The following is a 26,270-nucleotide window of genomic DNA, read 5'->3' as shown; positions in this document are numbered from 1 at the left end:
GTCAATCAGCCATCGTATGATTTTTACATACGTGAGTGACTACCGACTGAGTCGGACGTGTGTGCTGTTTGCTGCTGCGTTCAGGCTGTTGCTGGTTCGAGGAAAGTGTTCGACGGAAGGCTGGTCCGGTAATACGGATTAGGAGGCGGATTGGTGGAGTGATACGAAGATAAGGTGGCGGTTAACATCCGCAGGTGATGCGCTATAACTTGCGTGATGGTTTCAATCGGTGGCGGTGATAGAAGAAGAAAGAAAAAGCGTGATTGAGACTGCTTTTGGCAGGATTGCTGCTGAAGGGGCGAAGGGTCTATGCGGGGAGGCCCAGTGTGCATATGTGTGCGAGGGGAGCGCAAGGGTAGTTGCACTTAAGAGTGGAAATTGTGGATTCCACGCCGAACGGTAGCGATAATTTTGAGTGCGAGAAGGCAGGAAAGGGGAAAAAAGAAGAAGCTGATAGTGCGGGGAAAATAAAAAGCCAAAAATATAGCGGCAAACAGTAGTGTGTGAGTGAGCACCCTAAAGGAATACAGAGTAAAGCCGAGGGGGGCGGCACATCTAAATCTCAAGTTTAGATGCTCAACAAATCTCACACTAGCGAATCAATCTTCGAAAAATCTTCTTTCATTTGTCGCATCTACTTGCATCGCCCATCATCTTCTTGCAGGAAATCTTCAGAATCGTCAACAATCTTCTTTCTATCTACTCAGCGTGCGTGCAGCTAGCCACAGCATAACACAATTTTTTCTGCATCGTAGATAGAGTCGTCCCCCTCGAGTAAAGCCAACAATCAATACGAAACTAACGATTTTAAATTGGCTCACTACTTGACTAGCCTATTGGTCCCAAGCAAACGATTAACGTCCCGAATAGAAATTTACATTAGCCCAACGTTTGATTTTGATGTCTACATCAGCATCGAAATCAAATGTATGTCTGATGTCAAACATTAGAAAACATTATGATTTAGTTGTATTTAAGCAACGTAACATGGTGTATACATCAGAAATTTTGGAACAAAATTTTGCCATTCTAATGTCGGTCTGACGTCAAAAATTTCAATCTCTTGACATTAGAACCAAACGTTTTAAGGATGTTTTCTGATGTACATTACGTTAGAACTAAACGTTGTTCGGATGTCTTTATATGTAAACGTTTTCTGATGTTTTCTAATGTAGATGTTTCCCGATGTTAGAACCAAACGTTTTCGGATGTTCTCGGATGTAAAAAACGTTAGAACTAAACGTTGTTTAAATGTTTTTATATGTAAATGTTTTCTGATGTTTTTTAATGTAGAAGTTTCCTGATGTTAGAACCAAACGTTTTTGGATGTTTTCGGATGTAAAAAACGTTAGAACTAAACGTTGTTCGGATGTTTTTATATGTAAATGTATTCTAATGTTTTCTTATGTAGATGTTTCCCGATGCTAGAACCAAACGTTTTTTGGATGTTTTCGGATGTACACAACGTTAGAACTAAACGTTGTTCGGATGTTTTCAATTGTACTTCCTGTTTGTTGTTCTCTGATGTTTTCAGATGTACAAAACGTTTAAAGTAAACGTTGTTTGAATGTTTTAAAATGTAGATGTTTACTTATGTTTTAAGAAGTACAAACACTAGAATCTTACTTTTCAAATGCTTTCAATTATATTTACAACACATTAGAATTAGTAACATAATCGTGTAAACACTACACACCATTGTTGTTAGATAACATCATAAAAATGCGTACATAACTGTCAATGCTGAAGCTCCCGTTTCCCACCAGTCAGTTAACTGACCTTAGCTAACCTAATGTCATTGCGGCAACTCTCTATGCGGCAGGGGAACTATGCCATTAGCGCGCTAAGAGTTATTAGACCACTGACATAGGCGCCAATTTGTAGGTGACGAGGCACTTGGTGACATTACAGCGAGCTTGACGATTGTTGCAGCATTTTTTAATCAAACTAACAGTTAAGGTGTGTAGTGTTTACAAGATCATGTTTCTAGCACTAATGCTTTGTACAATTGAAAGCATTGGAAAAGTTAATTCTCATGTTTTGCACAATCAGAAAACATAAAATTGTACAAAAAAATCATCCATTCTGGTAGACTATCTCTTAAATGCATACAGAATAGCCATTGCGTAAGCTCCCGTTTCCCACCAGTCAGTTAACTGACCTTAGCTAACCTAATGTCATTGTGGCAACTCTCTATGCGGCAGGGGAACTATGCCATTAGCGCGCTAAGAGTTATTTGACCACTGACATAGGCGCCAATTTGTAGGTGACGAGGCACTAGGTGACGTTACAGCGAGCTTGACGATTGTTGTATCATTTTTGAACGAACTACCAGAAAAAGATGCCTAGTGTTTACATAATCAAGTTTCCAAATCTACAGGGCCACCCACATTAGATCCGGATCTGGCGCGATGCAGCAAAGTGACAGCTAAATATATTGTCTAACTATAAAATTTACGACAACGCAACGCAAGCAGATCTAATGTGGGTTACCCTTAAGGCCTGTGGAAGAGTGAAAACTGGTGGCCGCGTGAAAGTTTAGGGAAATTCCCCAATAATTTGCAAAATTTAGCAAAACACAAATGCTCCGTCCATGTGTCGAACCACAAACGAAACTCGTCAGTTGGTGGTGATTGATGACTTCCTTGGTTGCTTTGGTGGTGTCATGCCTTCCTTCGAAAAGAAGCACAGCCGTGGATCCTGGCCCTTGAGTTGATGAGTCCAGGTCTAGGTGTTCAATTGCCTCCCTGGCGTAAGTGGTTGCCACTCGGTTGCAGAACATAGAACGATAGAAAATAAACAAGAAAACAAAGCCAAATTGAAGATTAATCCAGGGATTTTGCAGTAAATATTTAGATGAGCTAAGACTAGAGAATGCTAGAGAAACTGTGAAAGACTATCAAAGCAAACTATGCACCTAGATCCAAATCTTTTCAGAAAACTTATCAATACGCATAGTTTGAACCGATGTATAAACATCATGCAGACATTGTTGTCTTTGAAATGTCTACGAGCCAGGTAAAGGGCCGAACCCAATTACACCAGGACAGCGGCATAGCGGTATAGCGGTAAATGTACATTTTAAGGCTAGTTAGAAGAACTACTAGAACTTCAGGGTAGTTCTATAAACATCAGAAAAATACCAGATTTAATTTAATTTAAGTTAATAATTATTCTGAAGACCTACAACTGAACAGAAATTCAAACGATGTCCTTTTGATATTCTTTGAATAGTTTAAATTGATCAGGTATTATTCTGAGAACCTACAACTGATCAATAAATCAATTGAAACTTTTCGGATATTACTACAAGAGATCAAAATAAGCAGGAATTGTTTTGAAGACCTACAACTGATCAGAAATTCAAATAAAGTAATTTAGAAAATATTCGAAGTGGTCAGGTTGATAAGGATTAGAAATTAAAATCTTGAGATATTTTTCGAAGAGGTCAAGATGATCAGGAATTATTCTGAGGACCAACATCTGATAAAAAATCGAATTGAAGTCGTTTGAAAATTTCTTCAGAACGTAGAATAATCGGAAATTGTTATGAAGATCTTACTACACCGAAGGTCGTAGATCTTCAGAGAAACTAGCAGAACTTTAGGGAAATTAAAAAAAAACTTCAGAGAAGTTTTAAAAAACTGAAATCTTTAGAGAAATCAAAAGAAAATCAGGGAAGTTCGTAGATCTTCTGAGTAATTTACAGCACTACAGTAATGTTTGTCGTCGTTTCAAGAAATAATCACTACTTCATGGATGTTCACAGATCTTCAGGGAAGTTTGAAGATCTTCAGAGAAATTAACAGAACTACAGTGATGTTCGTAAATTTAAAGATAATTTTTTAGTTCCTAAGGGAAATTTATAGAACAGAATTTCAGAGAAGTTCGCAGAACTTTAGATAAACTCACAGAACTTCAGGGAAGATCACATAAATTTAAAGGGTGTCCACGATGAAATTGCCACACACAAAATTGATTCGCAAAATTCGAGTTTTCATCCGATTGCCATCAAATTTTCAGGGATTGAGAAATAACTTCATTTTACCATTTTACTCGTATTTTATTTACAGTCCGTACGCAAATGCCCGCACCTTGGCCTTAACCCCGGCCATAAGATTCTGCACAACCTGTGAATCAACCGTTTTTTGCATGTAAACCCATACTTTCTTCAGTTCCTCGACTGTCTTCACTACCTTAGGTCGTTTAAGAAGGTGCTGCTTCATAATCGCCCAGTACTTCTCGATGGGGCGGAGCTCCGGAGTGTTGGGAGGGTTGAACATTTTCGGCACGAAATTGACCTTATTGTCCGCATACCACTTCAGCACGTCCTTGGAGTAGTGGCATGAGGCCAAATCCAGCCAGAAGATTGTTGGGACGTTGTGGGCCTTCAGGAGAGGAAGCAGCCGCTTCTGGAGGCACTCCCTAATAAAAATAACCATAAACGAACGATAACCCAAATCATTGAACTATTCCATAAATGGTTTGGATGATACCCAGAACACGTCGTTAAGCAAATTAACCATACAATTTTTATTAGGGCTCTTTTATGTACACCTGTCCGTTCATCGTGTCCTGGGTCACGAAAGGTGCACTCCGCTTCCCGCACTTGCAGATGGCTTGCCAAACCAGGAATTTCTTCGCAAATTTGGACATCTTCTGAGTGCGGACATGCTCCGGAACGCTGAACTTATCCTTGGCCGTGAAAAACAGGTTGCCGGGGATCTGTTTGAAGTCGGTCTTCACATATGTTTCGTCGTCCCTGATGCAGCATTCAACTTTCGTCAGCATGTTGAGGTACAACTTCCTGGCACGGGTTTTGGCGGACTTGTTCTGCTTCTCGTCGCGATTAGGGGCCTTTTGTACCTTGAACGTTCGAAGCCCAGCCTTAGTTTTGGTCTTCTGGACAAAACTTCGGCTTAGGTGCAGCTTCTTAGCCACATCCCTAACGGAGGCGTTCGGATTTCGGTTGAAGGCCCCAACTACGCGGTTGTGATTTTTGGTGTTGTACGGAATACTTTTTCCTTCACTTCTGGGCTTCCGATCGGTGGTCAACCGTTCCTCATTCCTAACTTTACCTTGAACATTACGTTAACTTCAAAATTATTTTAACTTTAACTTTAACTTAAACTTAACTTTAAGTTAACTTATACTTAACATAACATAACATAACGTTAACTTAACTTTAACGTAACTTTAACTTAACGTTAATTTAACTTCAACTTAACTTTAACTTACTTATCACAGAACTTTAACTTTAGTTTAACATAACTTTAACTTTAAAATAACTTAAACTTAACTTTAACAAAAAATTAACTTTAAAATAACTTAAACTTAACTTTAACTTTAAAATAACTTTAACTTAACAGTAACTTAAACTTAACTTTAACTTTACTTTAACATAATATTAGCAAAACTTTAACTTAAATTTATTCAAATATAACATAAATTTAATTTATTTTTTGCTTAACTTTACCTTACCTATAACATCCCTAATAAACGGGTACCATACACTAACAATTTCATAGATGGTACGACCATACCACATAAAGTTGAGATGATATCCCGAATTGGTGGTTAGGCTCCTCTAATGGTTATTGTTTATGCGGGATAACTTTAAATAAAGTTTAACATAACATTAACTAAGCTTTAACATAACTTTAACTTTAAAATTACTTTAACTTAACTTTGACACAACTTTAACTTAACTTTGACACAAATGCCGGAATGAATGTTGACGTCAATGGCGTTGTTATTTGTTTATATTTACGAAAGGTGAGTTGAAAAATTTAGGGCACTGCGTGTTTTAAGCTATGGATATTGTTGTTTGTTTATGGTTAATTTTATTGTGTTGAGCAAAAATGATGTTCAAGCTGCTAGACTGCGGTAGAAACTCCGGATAAAATCCAAATTTAAAATAGAAAAATATTTTACATTCCTGGCATCATTGGTCTACTCCTTCAAACACCACGCGCAACTTTCCGAAGGGCATTCTTCAAAAACATTAAGAAGAGTGAGAAGCTCGATTGTCACGTCCCGTCCCGGGATTGGAACAGCTTTTTTTTTCAGTTTTGTGGTGTCAGTCGTCCATACTTTTACTGTAGGGCTTTATTCGTGTGGGTGCTGTATTCGTACACGGTAAGAAAAAAGTACCCAACGGCCAGTTCACTTTTACCTACTTTTGACTATTTTGTCTCCTTTTCTCCTTCTAATGTTGTCAAAAACGGAGGAGCAAAACCACCCAACAGGGGTAGTAACGTGTGGGAACCCAACGTTGAGTATAATAATATTTACCTACTGTTGGGTACAACTAACTTACTTTTGCGTTGAAAGCTAGTGGAAAATTCCATACGAATTGCACACAAGTAAATGAAAACTACTTTGACCCGCTTTACCTATTTTTGGGTTCCTGCACTATAGTGCCGAGATGAGTGAAAAGAACTTACTTTTGGGTACTTTTTTCTAACCGTGTACACGGATGCGGTATACACGCTAACTTGAAAGTACTCATTAATGAGTAAAAAAGACCCATTTTGATGAAAAGTGGTTTAACTCATTGATGATTAAACAATTTTACCCATTAATGAGTATCTGTTACCCATTAATGATTAACAATTACTCATTAATGGGTAACAGATACTCATTAATGGGTAAAAAATTTACTCATTTAATGAGTCAAGCCACTTTTCTTCAAAATGGGTCTTTTTCAACCATTAATGGGTACTTTCAAGTTAGCGTGTACAGCACACTATGGCCGACGTTATGTTTAACGTACAGAACAAGAGTAAAATCGGTTTTCAATTGAAACGATAATAATCAATTAAAACACTAATTAACTCTTGCACTGTAACGTCACCAGGGCATTGTTTTACATACAAATAAACATTGCCCACAGGGCATGCCAAAACTTCTTTCAGTGATTTGAGGCTATGTCAGTCGTGCAAGAGTTAATGGTGGTAAGCTCTACCTTGTAATCGCAATGTGCTATTTTTTATGATTGCGTCGAGGATCGCGCATTGGGCACATTTATGAGATTATGAATGCGGAAAAACTAATAAAAGTGCGGTTTTACGTTAAATTGTTGTTGTGTCTTCATCGCACATACCGTTCCGATTCAAATTTCGGACGATTCATATTTCGGACACTTTCATTTTTAATTAAATATTACATCCAGTTAGAAACAAAGTAATAATGTTAAATGATCGTGGAGGGCACTAGTCAAAAAAATTTAAAATTTACAAGACATGTGGATCATATTCGACCGAGATAATCAACTTTTAAAAGTGTCCGAAATTCGAGTTTAAGTGTCCGAAATTTGAATCGGCACGGTATTCCTTGGTGAATGAAGAATAAGTGCGCAGAAGGCGTCAAGACGATACAACGTCTAAGTGCACTTTTATTAGCGTTTCCACTCTTCTAAAGAGCTCAATTTTATTTGCAATTGATAATGTCACAAAACTATGCATAGGAGGCATCACTGCACTGCAAGCCACTTTTTATTGTTGTGTCATATGATGTATTCTAATGTTTTATGCGTGCAACAATTTACATCGTGATGAAGTTTGATTCTAATGTAACGTTTGGTCACAGACAAACAGACATAACACTCGCAAGTTGTTCATCGAACAAGCATTTAACGAACAATTTAAAAGCATCGTAGTTGGTAGTACCGCCACTAGTGGCGCGCATAGTCAATCCCCTTGCGTCTGACGTTTAAACACTACCGCCATCTGTTCAGCGTAGTGCCCACCACAGTGTACTCAACAGATGGCGGTAATGTTTTAACGACGATGTTTTACAGTGAGAAATACTCAATGTGTTATGTCTGTTTGTCTGTGGTTTGGTTCTGTTGTCATTTGATGTATTCTGATGTTTTATGCGTGCAAAAAATTACATCGTAATGAAGTTTGATTCTAATGTAACGTTAGGTTCTGTTGTCATTGGATGTATTCTGATGTTTTATGCGTGCAACAAATTACATCGTGATGAAGTTTGATTCTGATGTAACGTTAGGTTCTGATGTCATTGGATGTATTCTGATGTTTTATGCGTGCAACAAATTACATCGTGATGAAGTTTGATTCTAATGTAACGTTAGGTTCTGTTGTCATTGGATGTATTCTGATGTTTTATGCGTGCAACAAATTACATCGTGATGAAGTTTGATTCTAATGTAACGTTAGGTTCTGTTGTCATTGGATGTATTCTGATGTTTTATGCGTGCAACAAATTACATCGTGATGAAGTTTGATTCTAATGTAACGTTAGGTTCTGTTGTCATTGGATGTATTCTGATGTTTTATGCGTGCAACATATTACATCGTGATGAAGTTTGATTCTAATGTAACGTTAGGTTCTGTTGTCGTTGGATGTATTCTGATGTCAAATTTTACATCGTCAAGACGTTTGATTCTGATGTAACGTTTGAGGCTAATGTATTTTTATGTACTTGGACGTCACACTGAAGTCTGAATACATTAAGGGTACAGCAATATACGTTAAAATTTAATGTATTGAAGATGTCTGCTGATGTTTCCTACATTACAATTTCTATTCGGGGTGCCCCATTCTAGTCGAAATTCTACTACTACACAATGTTTGTTTTGATTCGCTATGAAAGTTTGACAGATAATCTGAGGGGTTATTGGTTTTTCCTATGTTTCGAGGGGTGAGTCGATTAGCTTGGGACCGAAGAGAGTACCAGAGCTGAGCCAAAAAGTTGAGCACGTTATTTCGGGACCTTCTAGTCTTAGAGTTACCTCTATGGTAAAGCGGTGGTGAAATTCTGTGAGACGAAGAGAGTAGAAAGAGAAGCAAAAAGAAAACGGTGAAAGAGAGCGGCAGCGGTTTTAATGCAGCGACAACCGATAGTAGGAGAGTGAGTGCCACATAGGTGTTTCATCTTCTCGTAGTAGGGGTTAAAAAATTTTTTTTTTTTTTCCTTTATTATTAGAGAGATTTTTAGCCATAGGCTAGTTCATCTCTTGTAGGGGTTAAAAGAGAAAAAGAAGGAGAAGAACAGTGAAGTCCGACCGCAACGCGGTCCACAAGAAAATAGTTTCCCTAGAAGCCCTTCAATTTAGTGAAGAGGAAGAAAGTGCTGAGTGGTTGCGATGATGCGCGTTGGTGTCGGCCAAATGTTGTAAAGGATCGTGATCGGATTTACCGGAAAATACCGATTGGAGCTTATGGCCATTAAGGACAGGTAAGTAGTTGGTCCATCAAGGTAAGATAAATTAATAAACATATAAAGTATCCGTTCGATTTTGGCAACACGTTTTCAGTATATTTAAACTGCTTGTGCTCTGCAGTAATATTATTAAATTATGTTTAATAATTTTCTTAGATTTTCAGTAAAATTGTAAAGCTTTAAACGTCACCTGCAGGCCTGTTCTGCGAGTAGTATGGCTCTCTGTCGCTAGTAGGGTGACGGTGGTCGCCTCGTGTGAGGTGACTCTTCATTTGATTGCACGGAGAGTCACCCCACTAGTGCGTGACTTTTGTTGACTCATTGGTGGTGGAGATTCGCACGACTCGCGGAATAGGTCAGATGATAAGATTTGCATTTATTAAAGATTTTGAATAGCTAAGAAGGCAAAATTGTGTTGACAAAATCTAACGGGTAATGCCGATATTAATATATATATATACACACATTAAATGCAAAGGGGAGGGATGGAACCACCAGGGCACCGGATTGAAGCGATTTGGATGGGGAGAGTGGAATTGCCAACTCCCTGTCATTAACATTTCGTGAATTGACGGCGGGCTCTTCTCCCCACTCATTGGGACGTTCCCTCGTATGATGGCTTGTTCTACATCGGGTTGTAGGATTTTATCATTGGAAGGCGATTCTCCTGATCCCGCGGATTGCGCGTAAGTGTATCTGCTTACGGGTCCGCCTCTCCGTTTTTGGCCCTTCTTACAATGGTAAATTGAATACAACCAGGTATCGTACTTGATCAAGTCATACTTGGAGGATGATCCACTGTCTAATGGCTGTGCCTTGCAACAATGAGTGGTATCCTTTACATACATACATACACGCAGAAAAAAATATTTTAAGCGTAATAATATTTGACGTAAATTTAATAAGAATTTCATTTTGTTTTGGATGCAAAAAGGAATCATTATTATTTCAACAATCCAGTATCTTTGTTTCTAAAAACCCATGGATTGTTAAATCAAAAAGAAAATATTTTCGAATTTATACAAGAGAGCTTTTATGGTTTTGACGTAAGCTGTCAAATTTGGCAGCTGAGTCAACAAAAAAATATGTTTGTTTTTAAAAGAGATTTCTTGTTGATTCAATCAATTTATTTTATTTAGACTGACAATATACGCAGTAGAAATAAAAATATGTTTATTGATTCATTATTCAATAATTTGGGATTATATTTATGTTTTGTTTTCTATTTGTAACAAACAGAATAACAATTGAAACCTTTCTGAGGCATAAAATCTCTCCGGTTCATGAGTTGATGGGTCGATAAGTAGGGTCCAGGTGTGGGATCGGCCTTCCTGGCGTCGGGAGCATTGGTACTCAGTACTGAAAGTAAGATCGACGGAAAAAATAAAGGATAAAAAAGAAAAACTGTTTATATTTTGCGACTGCAGCATACTTGCTTACCTCTATAGAGCTGAATCAAACGAGAATTTTTTTGTTATTGTATACATTTTTGTCCGGGTGGAAACGAGGGAATGGTTGATAGTTATTTTTGCATTCATGGCCCGGGGAACAGACACAACAAATAAATGTTAAATTAAAATCAACTATTGTTGGCTTAATAAAAGAATATTGTTGTTTTTACAATAGTTGCAGTTGAAGAGTGGCTTATTAAAACAAAAAGAATCTTATTTTGAATTTATTTGTATAAATATTATCGAAACAATAAAATGCAATATAATTTCAACCGGAATTATTTCTTAAAAACAAATGAAATTTTTTTTGGTTCAATGCAAACAATTTTCTGTCCGTGTACATATACATACATCAATAAACTTTACACTGGATTTGAATTTGCGAGGGCTTTTGTTTTTGAGCTTGTAATAATACTTCCTGACATGACCTTTCTTCTTGCAATACGAGCACAAAAACTCTTTATCGAAATTACTGTTTCTTCTATAGCCATATCTTCCACCACTTCTGCTTCTAAAAAAAAATGATCGATTTCTGCTGTCACTCCTACTTCTACTTCTGCTTCGAAAATTTAACCTACGTGGTGTAAGATCTTGTCTTCGGCCCATACGAGCTAACACACTACCGCTTCTCAAAAATTGAGTTCTATCCGTAGCTATCTCCTGATTAACAATCATTTTCTCAGCTTTAGCAACAGAAAGATCATCCTCATCGAACAAACGCTTTTGTAGTTTCCGATAATTAATTCCTATAACCAATACATCACGAATGGCCCCATCTTTGAACTCACCAAACTCGCAATGCTCAGCCAAATGTTTAACATCAAGCACAAAATCAACCGCCTTCTCAAGCTGCCTTTGTCTACGCATCCAAAATTTAAAGCTATGTATCACATCGGAGTCTTTTTTGTCATAACGCTGCTTCAATTTTTTCGTTATATGTTTGTACGTAAGATCCTTTAAACTCTGTCCGGGAAACAAAAGTTTTAGCTGAGAAAACACTTCAGTCTCACAAACCACCAAGAACGCAGTCTTATATTTATCTTCCGTATAATTGTTGTGTTCAAAATCCATTCTGTTCTAAATAATGCGAAAACGGAATGGTTCCTGGGATAAAAGGTTCAGAGGATGGATTGATAGACATCCTTGTAGCAAAAAATAAATGAAATACGCAAAAAATGCAAATAAATATTGGGATTTTTAATCTTATAGAAAAATATATACACTTTTGTATAAACACAAGACAAATAAAATAATATTGGCGTCAGACAAATTACCACATACCTGAAGAAATTAAAATCACCATGCACACAACTACCCTAGTCGTGGAAAAAAAAACTCAAGTGCAGCCAAAAAACAAAAACCGGCTGACACTTACAGCAAGCAAAAATGTTTGATCCTCAGTGCAGCGTCGTAACAAGCAGCAAACCTCACCAACAGCAATAACCTCCTTCCAGTAGCAGCAGCAAAATTCAGCAACAACAGCAATCACTCCCAATCCAACAGGTCGATGAACTTTCACCACTCTTATGCCTGATCTTCCTTGAATATTCAAAAGGTCAATAACCTTTGACGGCAATGCACAAATATGCAAATGCACACAACTGAATCAACGGAATAGCAAGTGGAAGCTCACAGGACTCACTCGAACCCAACACCGTCAAATCGCTGAAAAAAACACTTAACTGCAAGTGTTCACCCAGCCGGTGCTCACTGTATGAACAAAAGGGAACAGACAAAATGGTGTAGCAAACTGCTTTTTATATGCACACAAAAGAAAATTGCTTAATTGTTAACTATCAAAATGGTGATTTTCTCTAAATGTGCGATTCTCTACTAATTTCTATTTCCAATAGCTTAAGGTCACCTTCTTCTTCTTCTTCTTCTTCGCATTTTTGTAGGCCGAGGTGGACAGGTTCAACAGTGGATCTACGTCGGCTGAAAAGAATAACCCAGAACGGACACGAAATACTTTCGAAAGAGAAAAACACGCGGTAGCAAAGTTACACGTTTTATTCAAGAATGGAAAGCAAAAACAACAGGGTAACTATTGGTGATGAGCGCCAAGGTTATTATAATGATATGCGCAAGATACATATAGTAACGAGGGGTGCACCGATGTAGTTCATCAATTTCAAGCTTATTGCATATCGCATATTAGCTTATTGCGTGCTCTCAACTTAGTGTTCTAGATGCACTTCCACAGTTATTAATTGAGAGCTTTCGATGCCTGTACCATTTCTGCATTAGTATAATTGTGTGGCAAGTACAATCATACTCTATGCCCAGGGAAGTCGAGAAATTTTCCAACACGAAAAATTCCTAGACCGGACCGGGAATCGAACCCAGCCACCTCCCAGCTAAGGGAGGCCCCAGCTTAAGCTCACCGCACTTCGCAATATTGTTCGAATCAGACAAAAAGAAATTTAGTACAAATTTACTGCCTGACGAACAGAAATTGGTCGAGAAAAAAGAAAACTACGCCACACATAAAACTTGATTCAACCAGCAATAGTATAAAACTGATAAAAAAAACTTACAATCTACAGTAGGCCACGCACTAAAATTGCCAGGAAATAGATTTCTTCAACTTTCACACGCGAACTTACTTCGCACTTGAATTCACTGTATCCTCGTTGCCACTAATATAATTTCAGTATTAAGCCGGTGATAGTAGTATAAAAATACATCTGGTTTCGTCTTCAGTTAAACCATAGAGGTAGCTCTATGACTAGAAGATCCCGCAGAAACGTGCTCAACTTTTTGGCTCAGCTCTGGTACTCGCTTCGGTCCCAAGCTAATCGATTCACCCCTCGAAACATAGGAAAATCCACTAACCCCTCATTTTATCTGTCAAACTTTCATGGCGAATCAAAACAAATATTGTATAGTACTAGAATTTCGACTAGAATGGGATACGTTAATCGTTTGCTTGGGACCAATAGACTAGTCAAGTAGTGAGCCAATTTAAAATCGTTAGTTTCGTATTAATTGTTGGTTAAACTACTTCTGATCGGTTTATTTCACTTATTCTTTTACATCACTTCACTTGAGTCGGGACCCGAGCTATACGCTCTCTTACCATAGAGGAAACTCTAAGACCAGAAGGTCCCAAATAAACGTGCTCAACTTTTTGGCTCAGCTCTGGTACCAACCGGTGAACACTCGTGTTTATTTCAGTTACCGTGGGGACGTAATTTGTGATTAGCACCGGTCCCTTTCAAATTGTATAATTATTTATGTACGGTCCTTATATTTGAAATGACGTTTCACATGCATCTAGTGATGGCCGATTTTCTTACGAATAATTGATTAATCGATTAACGAACCGAAAAGTAAAATATTTGTAATCGGTTATATCGTGCCGATATAAGGATTAACATCTCAAACATGTGCTGCACTCTCATTGGTGGAAAAATGGCAGTACAGCGAACAAAAAATAATCGATTAGTTGTTAATCGAGTAATTAAAAAATGGGACATCTCTGATTTTGGTGTGTTTGTTTTGATAAAAATGAGCGCAAAATTTCATCTGTGCCGAGGGGGCAGCAAAACCACAAAATTACCTTGAATACGGGGGGTATCCATTGGATGAAAGGGACCGTGAAAGAGGATACTAAAATAGAAAGTTTTTCTTCCGACAGTTTCATCTTAGTATTTATCTTTGCTGGTACTATCTTCGGTCCCAAGCTAATCGATTCACCCCTCGAAACATAGGAAAATCCACTAACCCCTCATTTTATCTGTCAAACTTTCATAGCGAATCAAAACAAACATAGTGTAGTACTAGAATTTTGACTAGAATGGGGTTCGTTAATCGATTTGCTTGGGACCAATAGGCTAGTCAAGTAGTGAGCCAATTTAAAATCGTTAGTTTCGAATTGATTGTTGCTCTTAAGGCTGGCACACAATAGATACGTTTTCAGGTTTTTTGACAATTAGGTCATGCAAAAAAATACATGGAAATTGGGTTTTCCGCAAAATCTACTGGTTGTAGCGTTTTGATGTCTTCGAAAGAGTAGTTGGTAATGAAAAAGCGCATCTTTTAATTGGATCATTCATTAGGGTGATTCAGTTTTAGGGTGACTTCAAAAATCTAACTTTTCAAGGAAATTTTTGGGAACTTTTTTTACTTCTTCAAAGTTGTAGAGGATGCAAAACAAAGCAACTTTGTCCTAGACGTCAAATTTTTATCTCATCATCTACGCATTCTACGAAATGAAACAACTAGAAGGTTAGGGTGATTAATGAAAAAAAACAGTTTTTCGACCATAACCTTTTTTGCTTTGTATTTAGAGAAAACTATTCTTCAGAACACTTTTAGAACTTTAAAAAAACACATTTTGATCACCTAATTACGCACGTATGTCCAAACGTCATAATTAGGTGATCAAAATGTGTGTTTTTTAAAGTTCTAAAAGTGTAAGCTATTGTAAAACCACAAACGAAGTGACAGACGGAGCGGCTCGAAAACTTTGGTGACTAACCTGCTATTGCAATTTTTCAGTGTACCACATGGCAACACCACTACCACTGGATTGTACCACATGGCAACACTACTACCAACAATCAATACGAAACTAACGATTTTAAATTGGCTCACCACTTTAGTAGCCTATTGGTCCCAAGCAAACGATTAACGTACCCTATTCTAGTTGAAATTCTATTACTACACTATGTTTGTTTTGATTCGCTATTAAAGTTTGACAGATAACATCAGGGGTGTGTGGATTCATGCAGAACATGCAGGGGTGAGTGAAATAGCTTGGGACTGCTTGGGACCGTTGTTCTGGTACTGAGTGAGCCAAAAATAATAATGATTTTCTTCGGGACCCAGTGGTCTTAGAGTTACCTCTATGCTACTACTGGATTGAACTAGCATTTTCATCAAATGTACTAGAATGTTTTGGTTCTATCTCTTTCACTCTACTCAAAACTGGAATGCATAAAAAAATGACAAAATGATACGCACTCCAAAGATGAATACTAAGATGAAACTGTCGGAAGAAAAACTTTCTATTTTAGTGTCCTCTTTCACGGTCCCTTTCATCCATTGAATACCCCTCGTATTCAAGGTAATTTTATGGTTTTGCTGCCCCCTCGGTAGAGATGAAATTTTGCGCTCATTTATATCAAAACAAACACACCAAAATCAGAGGTGTTCCATTTTTTAATTACTCGATTAACAACTAATCGATTTTTTTTGTTCGCTGTGCTGCCATTTTTCCACCAATGAGAGTGCAGCACATGTTTGAAACGATCGGTGATGATCCTCTGGAGAAGTTAATGCTTATATCGGCATGATATAACCATAGAGGTAACTCTAAGACAAGTAGGTCCCGAAGAAACGTGCTCAACTTTTTGGCTCACCTCTGGTACTATCTTCGGTCCCAAGCTTGTCGAATCACCCCTCGAAACATAGGAAAAACCAATAACCCCTCATTTTATCTGTCAAACTTTCATAGCGAATCAAAACAAACATTGCGTAGTACTAGAATTTCGACTAGAATAGGGTACGTTAATCGTTTGCTTGGGACCAATAGGCTACTAAAGTGGTGAGCCAATTTAAAATCGTTAGTTTCGTATTGATTGTTGATATAACCGATTGCAAATATTTTACTTTTCGGTTCGTTAATCGATTAATCGATAATTCGAATAAAAATCGGCCATCACTAGATGAATGTGAAACGTCATTTCAAATATATGAACCGTACATAAATAATGATACAATTTGAAAGGGACCGGGGCTCATCACAAATTACGTCCACACGGTAACTGAAATAAACACGAGTGTTCACCGCACAAACGAAGTTACAGACGACTTTCTCCGAAGAAATTAATTAAAATAATGTGGTTCTCTGTAATAGAATTTTAGACCACTTTCCGCCGGTCACCGCCAGGTTCGCTAGTATTTTTGATTTGAATTAATTCAAGTTGGTTTTGTGTGCAATGATCTGGCAACTCGCGTTGACGGTGTGCTGTTTTCTCACTCATCGAAGGAAATTTTGATTAGAGTGAGAAAGTAAGGAACATTCAGCGCGGGAACCGTGTGCGGTACTATAGGTGCGGCAGAAAGAATGTAGTCGACTCCTTTGTTCTCACGGTGTTCTCAAAGATGAATACTAAGATGAAACTGTCGGAAGAAAAACTTTCTATTTTAGTGTCCTCTTTCACGGTCCCTTTCATCCATTGAATACCCCTCGTATTCAAGGTAATTTTATGGTTTTGCTGCCCCCTCGGTAGAGATGAAATTTTGCGCTCATTTATATCAAAACAAACACACCAAAATCAGAGGTGTTCCATTTTTTAATTACTCGATTAACAACTAATCGATTTTTTTTGTTCGCTGTGCTGCCATTTTTCCACCAATGAGAGTGCAGCACATGTTTGAAACGATCGGTGATGATCCTCTGGAGAAGTTAATGCTTATATCGGCATGATATAACCGATTGCAAATATTTTACTTTTCGGTTCGTTAATCGATTAATCGATAATTCGAATAAAAATCGGCCATCACTAGATGAATGTGAAACGTCATTTCAAATATATGAACCGTACATAAATAATGATACAATTTGAAAGGGACCGGGGCTCATCACAAATTACGTCCACACGGTAACTGAAATAAACACGAGTGTTCACCGCACAAACGAAGTTACAGACGACTTTCTCCGAAGAAATTAATTAAAATAATGTGGTTCTCTGTAATAGAATTTTAGACCACTTTCCGCCGGTCACCGCCAGGTTCGCTAGTATTTTTGATTTGAATTAATTCAAGTTGGTTTTGTGTGCAATGATCTGGCAACTCGCGTTGACGGTGTGCTGTTTTCTCACTCATCGAAGGAAATTTTGATTAGAGTGAGAAAGTAAGGAACATTCAGCGCGGGAACCGTGTGCGGTACTATAGGTGCGGCAGAAAGAATGTAGTCGACTCCTTTGTTCTCACGGTGTTCTTACGCATGGTCCAACGTTACGTCACACTAGATTATGCATAAGAACATCGTGATAATGAAAGAGCAAAGTTTGTATGTTTGGGAGCCTCTCGCATTCAACCCCCATTCCCCCACCATCCGATTGAAACGGGCCAGATGAAGTGGGTTTGTGTAATTGAATTAGTGATTTCAAGCTGAACATTGCATTATGTCCTAAGTAACATTGACAGATTCTCTTCGTTGAATTTTTCTTTGCATCACCACGGCCATGTAAAGACATTCCCCGGTATTTTTAGCACACAGATCGATAAAAGAAGCTTTTGTCTAGCATCTAATATGACAAACACATCAATAAACGGTTATGTGATAAAGTTATTTACGAAAGAGAAAGTCGACGAAGATAATCGATCAATGTTACTTAGGACCTAATGCAATTCTACGCATTCTACGAAATGAAACAACTAGAAGGTTAGGGTGATTAATGAAAAAAAACAGTTTTTCGACCATAACCTTTTTTGCTTTGTATTTAGAGAAAACTATTCTTCAGAACACTTTTAGAACTTTAAAAAAACACATTTTGATCACCTAATTACGCACGTATGTCCAAACGTCATAATTAGGTGATCAAAATGTGTGTTTTTTAAAGTTCTAAAAGTGTAAGCTATTGTAAAACCACAAACGAAGTGACAGACGGAGCGGCTCGAAAACTTTGGTGACTAACCTGCTATTGCAATTTTTCAGTGTACCACATGGCAACACCACTACCACTGGATTGTACCACATGGCAACACTACTACCAACAATCAATACGAAACTAACGATTTTAAATTGGCTCACCACTTTAGTAGCCTATTGGTCCCAAGCAAACGATTAACGTACCCTATTCTAGTTGAAATTCTATTACTACACTATGTTTGTTTTGATTCGCTATTAAAGTTTGACAGATAACATCAGGGGTGTGTGGATTCATGCAGAACATGCAGGGGTGAGTGAAATAGCTTGGGACTGCTTGGGACCGTTGTTCTGGTACTGAGTGAGCCAAAAATAATAATGATTTTCTTCGGGACCCAGTGGTCTTAGAGTTACCTCTATGCTACTACTGGATTGAACTAGCATTTTCATCAAATGTACTAGAATGTTTTGGTTCTATCTCTTTCACTCTACTCAAAACTGGAATGCATAAAAAAATGACAAAATGATACGCACTCCAAAGATGAATACTAAGATGAAACTGTCGGAAGAAAAACTTTCTATTTTAGTGTCCTCTTTCACGGTCCCTTTCATCCATTGAATACCCCTCGTATTCAAGGTAATTTTATGGTTTTGCTGCCCCCTCGGTAGAGATGAAATTTTGCGCTCATTTATATCAAAACAAACACACCAAAATCAGAGGTGTTCCATTTTTTAATTACTCGATTAACAACTAATCGATTTTTTTTGTTCGCTGTGCTGCCATTTTTCCACCAATGAGAGTGCAGCACATGTTTGAAACGATCGGTGATGATCCTCTGGAGAAGTTAATGCTTATATCGGCATGATATAACCATAGAGGTAACTCTAAGACAAGTAGGTCCCGAAGAAACGTGCTCAACTTTTTGGCTCACCTCTGGTACTATCTTCGGTCCCAAGCTTGTCGAATCACCCCTCGAAACATAGGAAAAACCAATAACCCCTCATTTTATCTGTCAAACTTTCATAGCGAATCAAAACAAACATTGCGTAGTACTAGAATTTCGACTAGAATAGGGTACGTTAATCGTTTGCTTGGGACCAATAGGCTACTAAAGTGGTGAGCCAATTTAAAATCGTTAGTTTCGTATTGATTGTTGATATAACCGATTGCAAATATTTTACTTTTCGGTTCGTTAATCGATTAATCGATAATTCGAATAAAAATCGGCCATCACTAGATGAATGTGAAACGTCATTTCAAATATATGAACCGTACATAAATAATGATACAATTTGAAAGGGACCGGGGCTCATCACAAATTACGTCCACACGGTAACTGAAATAAACACGAGTGTTCACCGCACAAACGAAGTTACAGACGACTTTCTCCGAAGAAATTAATTAAAATAATGTGGTTCTCTGTAATAGAATTTTAGACCACTTTCCGCCGGTCACCGCCAGGTTCGCTAGTATTTTTGATTTGAATTAATTCAAGTTGGTTTTGTGTGCAATGATCTGGCAACTCGCGTTGACGGTGTGCTGTTTTCTCACTCATCGAAGGAAACTTTGATTAGAGTGAGAAAGTAAGGAACATTCAGCGCGGGAACCGTGTGCGGTACTATAGGTGCGGCAGAAAGAATGTAGTCGACTCCTTTGTTCTCACGGTGTTCTCAAAGATGAATACTAAGATGAAACTGTCGGAAGAAAAACTTTCTATTTTAGTGTCCTCTTTCACGGTCCCTTTCATCCATTGAATACCCCTCGTATTCAAGGTAATTTTATGGTTTTGCTGCCCCCTCGGTAGAGATGAAATTTTGCGCTCATTTATATCAAAACAAACACACCAAAATCAGAGGTGTTCCATTTTTTAATTACTCGATTAACAACTAATCGATTTTTTTTGTTCGCTGTGCTGCCATTTTTCCACCAATGAGAGTGCAGCACATGTTTGAAACGATCGGTGATGATCCTCTGGAGAAGTTAATGCTTATATCGGCATGATATAACCGATTGCAAATATTTTACTTTTCGGTTCGTTAATCGATTAATCGATAATTCGAATAAAAATCGGCCATCACTAGATGAATGTGAAACGTCATTTCAAATATATGAACCGTACATAAATAATGATACAATTTGAAAGGGACCGGGGCTCATCACAAATTACGTCCACACGGTAACTGAAATAAACACGAGTGTTCACCGCACAAACGAAGTTACAGACGACTTTCTCCGAAGAAATTAATTAAAATAATGTGGTTCTCTGTAATAGAATTTTAGACCACTTTCCGCCGGTCACCGCCAGGTTCGCTAGTATTTTTGATTTGAATTAATTCAAGTTGGTTTTGTGTGCAATGATCTGGCAACTCGCGTTGACGGTGTGCTGTTTTCTCACTCATCGAAGGAAATTTTGATTAGAGTGAGAAAGTAAGGAACATTCAGCGCGGGAACCGTGTGCGGTACTATAGGTGCGGCAGAAAGAATGTAGTCGACTCCTTTGTTCTCACGGTGTTCTTACGCATGGTCCAACGTTACGTCACACTAGATTATGCATAAGAACATCGTGATAATGAAAGAGCAAAGTTTGTATGTTTGGGAGCCTCTCGCATTCAACCCCCATTCCCCCACCATCCGATTGAAACGGGCCAGATGAAGTGGGTTTGTGTAATTGAATTAGTGATTTCAAGCTGAACATTGCATTATGTCCTAAGTAACATTGACAGATTCTCTTCGTTGAATTTTTCTTTGCATCACCACGGCCATGTAAAGACATTCCCCGGTATTTTTAGCACACAGATCGATAAAAGAAGCTTTTGTCTAGCATCTAATATGACAAACACATCAATAAACGGTTATGTGATAAAGTTATTTACGAAAGAGAAAGTCGACGAAGATAATCGATCAATGTTACTTAGGACCTAATGCAATGTTCAGCTTGATTTATTAGCAAAATAACCGGCAGCAGCAACATCAGAGTGGCAATGGCGAACATGTGTATCAGTGGTCGGTCCGACTGTGGTTTCTCCCCGTCGTCGTGGTCCGTCCCGTTCTCCTGGTAGAGAACGAGCTGTGGGATAGAAACTAATGGGCTAGCTTTAGACTCTATCGACCGATCGGTATCGACACGGAAACGGTAGCTTCGAGGCCGGGTCAAAAATCGAAGTAAATTTGACAACGTCTTTCACCTGCGGAGTTATTGTTCGAGCGATACACAACGTGCTGCTTCCGACTGGCACTTTAATTTTATTGACTGTTAATTAGAACATCGTCGTCGGTTCTTTCCTTAATCTTCGATAACGATGTTTGGTATCAATTACTTCGGCAACACAGGTCATTATAGGGGCACGTCTTGTCATGTCGGTTGCGGTTGCCGCAGTGTAGGTGGAACGGAACATTAACCTCATTTGTAGGAGTGGTCCTTTGGCCCTATCGATGACGATGCTCGGCTTGGGTGCGTATGTGGCTTGGGTGGAACATTAGCATTGGCTTATCGACATGGATCGGGAGGTGTTCGTAGCTTGCTACTCGTAGATTACGACACTCCGATACGTTGATGGTCATCAAGCCAAAATAAATACACCGATAACTTTCAACTGCAGCATAAAAACAACAAAACGGAGGAAGCTCCCTTTCACAATTAATAATTAATAATTATTATCATCAACCGCTCTGCAGGAACTCCTTCGGGGATCAAAGGACGAAAACCGCAAAAAATGGGATAGAAATTTTGATCCTGCTCCAAGAACTATTTACTCGAGGAAAAGCCGACAAAACAGGAAGTTCGCTGTTGGGAAACATAAATTGTAGCACCACTTGCGAACCTCTTCATTTTTGGAAGTAAATTTCAAGCACAGTCTGACGTTTGCTTATGGATTTTACCATAGGAGTAAAGAGCTATATAGATTCGCCGTCAAAGCCAATAGCATCAATTATATACATGATTCTTTGACAGTGTGCAAAGAGTGCGTATCATTTTGTCATTTTTTTATGCATTTCAGTTTTGAGTAGAGTGAAAGAGATAGAACCAAAACATTCTAATACATTTGGTGAAAATGCTAGTACAATCCAGTAGTAGTGTTGCCATGTGGTACAATCCAGTAGTAGTGGTGTTGCCATGTGGTACACTGAAAAATTGAAATAGCAGGTTAGTCACCAAAGTTTTCGAGCCGCTCCGTCTGTCACTTCGTTTGTGGTTCACCGGTTGCGCACTCTTTGCACACTGTCAAAGAATCATTGTACACAAAATCAACTTTGTGCAAAACCAAAACAAAAATACTATCCCATCTGGTGGATGATGGCACAAGCTTCTAAGAAAATTCTATTACAGCGAACCACATTATTTTAATTGATTTCTTCGCCAGTTAGTCGTCTGTCACTTCGTTTGTGGTAAAACGGTCTACACTGATTAACGACAAATAAATTTACTTGGAACCAATCCAGCTTTCCATGCTCGGTAATGGCGACCTGTTTGTATGAATAAATGTATCCTTCACTGTCATTTTTGACACTAACTGGAGGGCGTATATTGTTCCATTTTCTTCTGTTCCTGGAAGCGGGAAAGGGAGGGGTCAAGGCCGGCGCACAATAGATACGTTTTCGGGTTTTTTGACAGATAATGCATGGGCTAACTGTCAAAAAACCTGAAAACGTATCTATTGTGCGCCGGCCTTCAAAATCCGAACATCCAGATAGTGTCAAAAAGCACAGTGAAGGATACATTTATTCATACAAACAGGCCGCCATATAGCTTCTAGCAAGGGTTGCAAGATAAGTTAGGAACAAATCCCTGCTACCGAATTGTATTTTGTTTTCTCCGCCTATCTCTCCCTCTGAGTATTCCTAGTTGCCACCGGTTGGTATAATTTTGAAGTAAATTTTAATCCAATCAATGTGAGAATCAATGTATTGATTATACAACAGACAGACATACAAATTAGTACCGTTGTACTTCTTTAATCCAGTACCTCAAAACGTACAATTTGTGGTACTAGCTTAAAGCAGTACAATCATAGAGGTACAATGGTAGTACAACAGTGAACTTTGTATGTCTGTACAAGATATTAATCACAAAATGATTAAATTTTAATCTTTCGTTGTTTAGTAATGTTTCTGAGTGTGCATCAAGTTTCTTATTTTTTTTAATAAAAATTGAAATGTTAAAATGTTTTTTTTTTGTTCATTCACAGATTCTGTTTTGGACCATTAGGACAAGCATCGAAAATCAATGTTCTGGTTTTACATTGTATGTTTTACCCTAGTGTTTTTGATATTTTTATATTTAGACAGCATAAAACCTCCAAATTTTCCACCCGGTCCAAAATGGTACCCCATCATAGGAAGCGCATTACAGATAGCACGTGCTCGACAGAACACTGGCATGTTGTGCAAAGCCATTAACCTGATAGCTTCCAATTATAAACATAACGGTGTGATCGGTTTTAAAGTTGGCAAAGACATGACAGTAATGGCCATATCTGGGGAATCGTTGCGTGAAATGATGAGCAATGAAGATCTTGATGGTAGACCAACAGGAATATTTTATGAAACAAGAACGTGGGGATTACGAAGAGGTGTTTTACTGACGGATGAAGAATTTTGGCAGGAACAGCGGCGCTTCATAGTGCGGCATTTAAAAGAATTTGGATTTGCGAGAAAAGGTATGTCAGAAATAATTGAAAATGAAGCTGAACATGTGTACACTGATTTTCGTGCAATGGTAGAAGCAGGAAATGGTAGTGCTCTTGTGCAGATGCAAGGTGTATTTTCTGTCTATATTCTGAATACACTTTGGCTGATGATGGCTGGAATCAGATATACCAGAGAAAATAAGGATCTTAAATATCTTCAATCGTTATTGCACGAACTATTCGCAAATATTGATATGATGGGTGCGCTTTTTAGCCACTTTCCATTCATACGATTTTTCGCACCCAAATTCTCTGGATACAAACAATTTGTAGAAATTCATGACCTAATGCATAAATTCATTGGAGCTGAAGTAGAGAACCATAAAAAAAAGTTCAACTATACCGACGAACCCCGTGACCTGATGGAAGTATATCTGAAGATTTTGCAGTCAAATAAAGGTATTCCTGACAGTTTTTCTCAAGAGCAACTATTGGCCGTCTGTCTAGACATGTTCATCGCTGGTTCGGAAACTACTACAAAAACACTTGGTTTCGCTTTTTTGCATCTAGTAAGACAACGCGAAACACAACAAAAATTACAAACGGAAATAGATGAAGTCATTGGTCGAGAACGACTCCCTACACTCGAAGACAGAGTAAAGTTAGTAATTACAAGTAGATTAATAAGTTTTCTATACCTCTAACTAGCAATTATAATCTAATTTCAGTTTGCCATACTGTGAAGCTGTGGTATTGGAAGCTTTACGGATGTTCATGGCAAATACCTTTGGTATTCCCCATCGAGCTCTACGAGACACTAAATTATGTGGATATAACATTCCAAAAGTAACATTTTAATAAACATAAACATAATACTTTACCATTTGCAATGTAATAGTGTGGCCATGGTTTACATGATTTCTCTATTTTTAGGATACAATGCTGGTGGGAATGTTCCGCGGTATGATGTTAAATGATTGGAAAGAGCCCCATATTTTCAAACCAGAACGATTTTTGAAAGATGGAAAAATTGTTGTTCCTCCTGATTTCCATCCGTTTGGTGTTGGCAGGCATCGGTGCATGGGCGAAATGATGGGAAGATCCAATCTTTTCCTTTTCATCACCACTCTTTTTCAATCATTTAATTTCTTAGTTCCGGAAGGTGAGGCGATTCCATCGGATGAACCTATTGATGGAGCCACGCCGAGTGTACGGCAATACACAGCTTTGATTGTTCCTCGATGACATCAGCAGAAGACTATAATATATAATAGTAGTGTAATAGAAATGCGCTTAAAAGACTTGAGCTCAGTCCATCCACATTATTCATCCGATTAACTTCCCTCACGGTGTTTCGTAAAAACCCACTGTGGTTAAATGCGCGATCAGTTTCAAGCGCGAGCAAACCGAAATGTTTTGTTGTTTTTGACATCATCCACATTCAGAGGGCCATTCACTTTCGAATGTATGGAAATGGTAGGAAACCATTTGGAAATGCATGAAAATTTTCAGTTTTTATTCATTATCGTCTTTATGAGCAGATTTAGATGCACAAAAATTGCACGAGTACATTACTATGGTGATAAGGTAAACACTCGTTTATTTCTTTCCTTCTGTGAAAGCATGCTTAATCACAAATCGTGGATTTTCTGATATTCTCCATACTGCAAAAAATATTTTCCTACCACTGAAGGGGCGACATCTCTCGGATCTTTAGTATAGCTACTACTCAAATCATATAATTAATTAGGGCACATTATTTTGAGATTTTTTCTTCTAGAACCTCGAGAAAAGTAGCCAACATTTGAGCGTTTAATTGGCGGCTTGCAGTGAAACTTTTCCAAGCTTTCGCCACCTACATTTCGAAGTGAGAACTACTAGAAGGAGGATAGATTCCAAATTTTCCAAGTAAAACAGACGCTTTTTGGGGCAAATTGGTCCATTAAGAAAAACTAATAATTTCCCGTGGAAACTTTTGCTTGAATCGTGTAAGAAAACGTGTTTGAAAACTATTTGTTATTATTTCGGTATGGATCGGAGTTGTTTTCATGGCAAATTATGCATAACAAGTTTGCACCCACAGGGAGAGGTTACCTCCTGCGCAGCTGCATTTTTCAGAAAATAGTTAATATGTGCGATTTTCACTAAGATGAAAGTGGAAATTAAGTGAATTTACTTAGGAAAGGTTGTATCATGCTGGTGGTAATTGAGAATTGGTTGTATGGGACGCCAAAATTCAATAAATGCTCATTTTGGCCTTTTTTAAGCAAACATATTGATACTCACAATTTTTGACGAAAAATGCACCGGAGCTTGATTTACTCAACACGCACCATACTATAAAATAGTGCTAGATGGTCTTCAAAGTGATAACAAGATGACAAATCATCTTTATTTTGAG

The 26,270-nt window shown here is 38.1% G+C and overlaps 1 protein-coding gene across 1 annotated transcript in view; it reads left to right on the top strand.

Moving 5' to 3' along the window:
• LOC135713555 (probable cytochrome P450 303a1) overlaps window positions 1-25,114 on the top strand; it is a 64,928-nt gene extending 39,814 nt beyond the window's left edge. Inside the window, exons 2-4 of the mRNA XM_065236678.1 lie at window positions 23,429-24,530; window positions 24,598-24,715; window positions 24,803-25,114. Coding sequence (XP_065092750.1) covers window positions 23,467-24,530; window positions 24,598-24,715; window positions 24,803-25,114 — 1,494 coding nt within the window. The 5' untranslated portion in view covers window positions 23,429-23,466. The remainder of the gene's footprint in view (window positions 1-23,428; window positions 24,531-24,597; window positions 24,716-24,802) is intronic.
• The last annotated feature ends 1,156 nt before the right edge of the window (window positions 25,115-26,270 follow it).

Source organism: Ochlerotatus camptorhynchus, unplaced genomic scaffold (genome assembly GCF_037179485.1).
Source record: "Ochlerotatus camptorhynchus isolate MF236.1 unplaced genomic scaffold, CSIRO-AGI_Acam_v1.1 ptg000568l, whole genome shotgun sequence".
NCBI classification, from domain to species: domain Eukaryota; kingdom Metazoa; phylum Arthropoda; class Insecta; order Diptera; family Culicidae; genus Ochlerotatus; species Ochlerotatus camptorhynchus.
The sequence above is the reverse complement of the archived record's forward strand: the minus strand, read 5'-3'. Positions and strand labels throughout refer to the sequence as shown.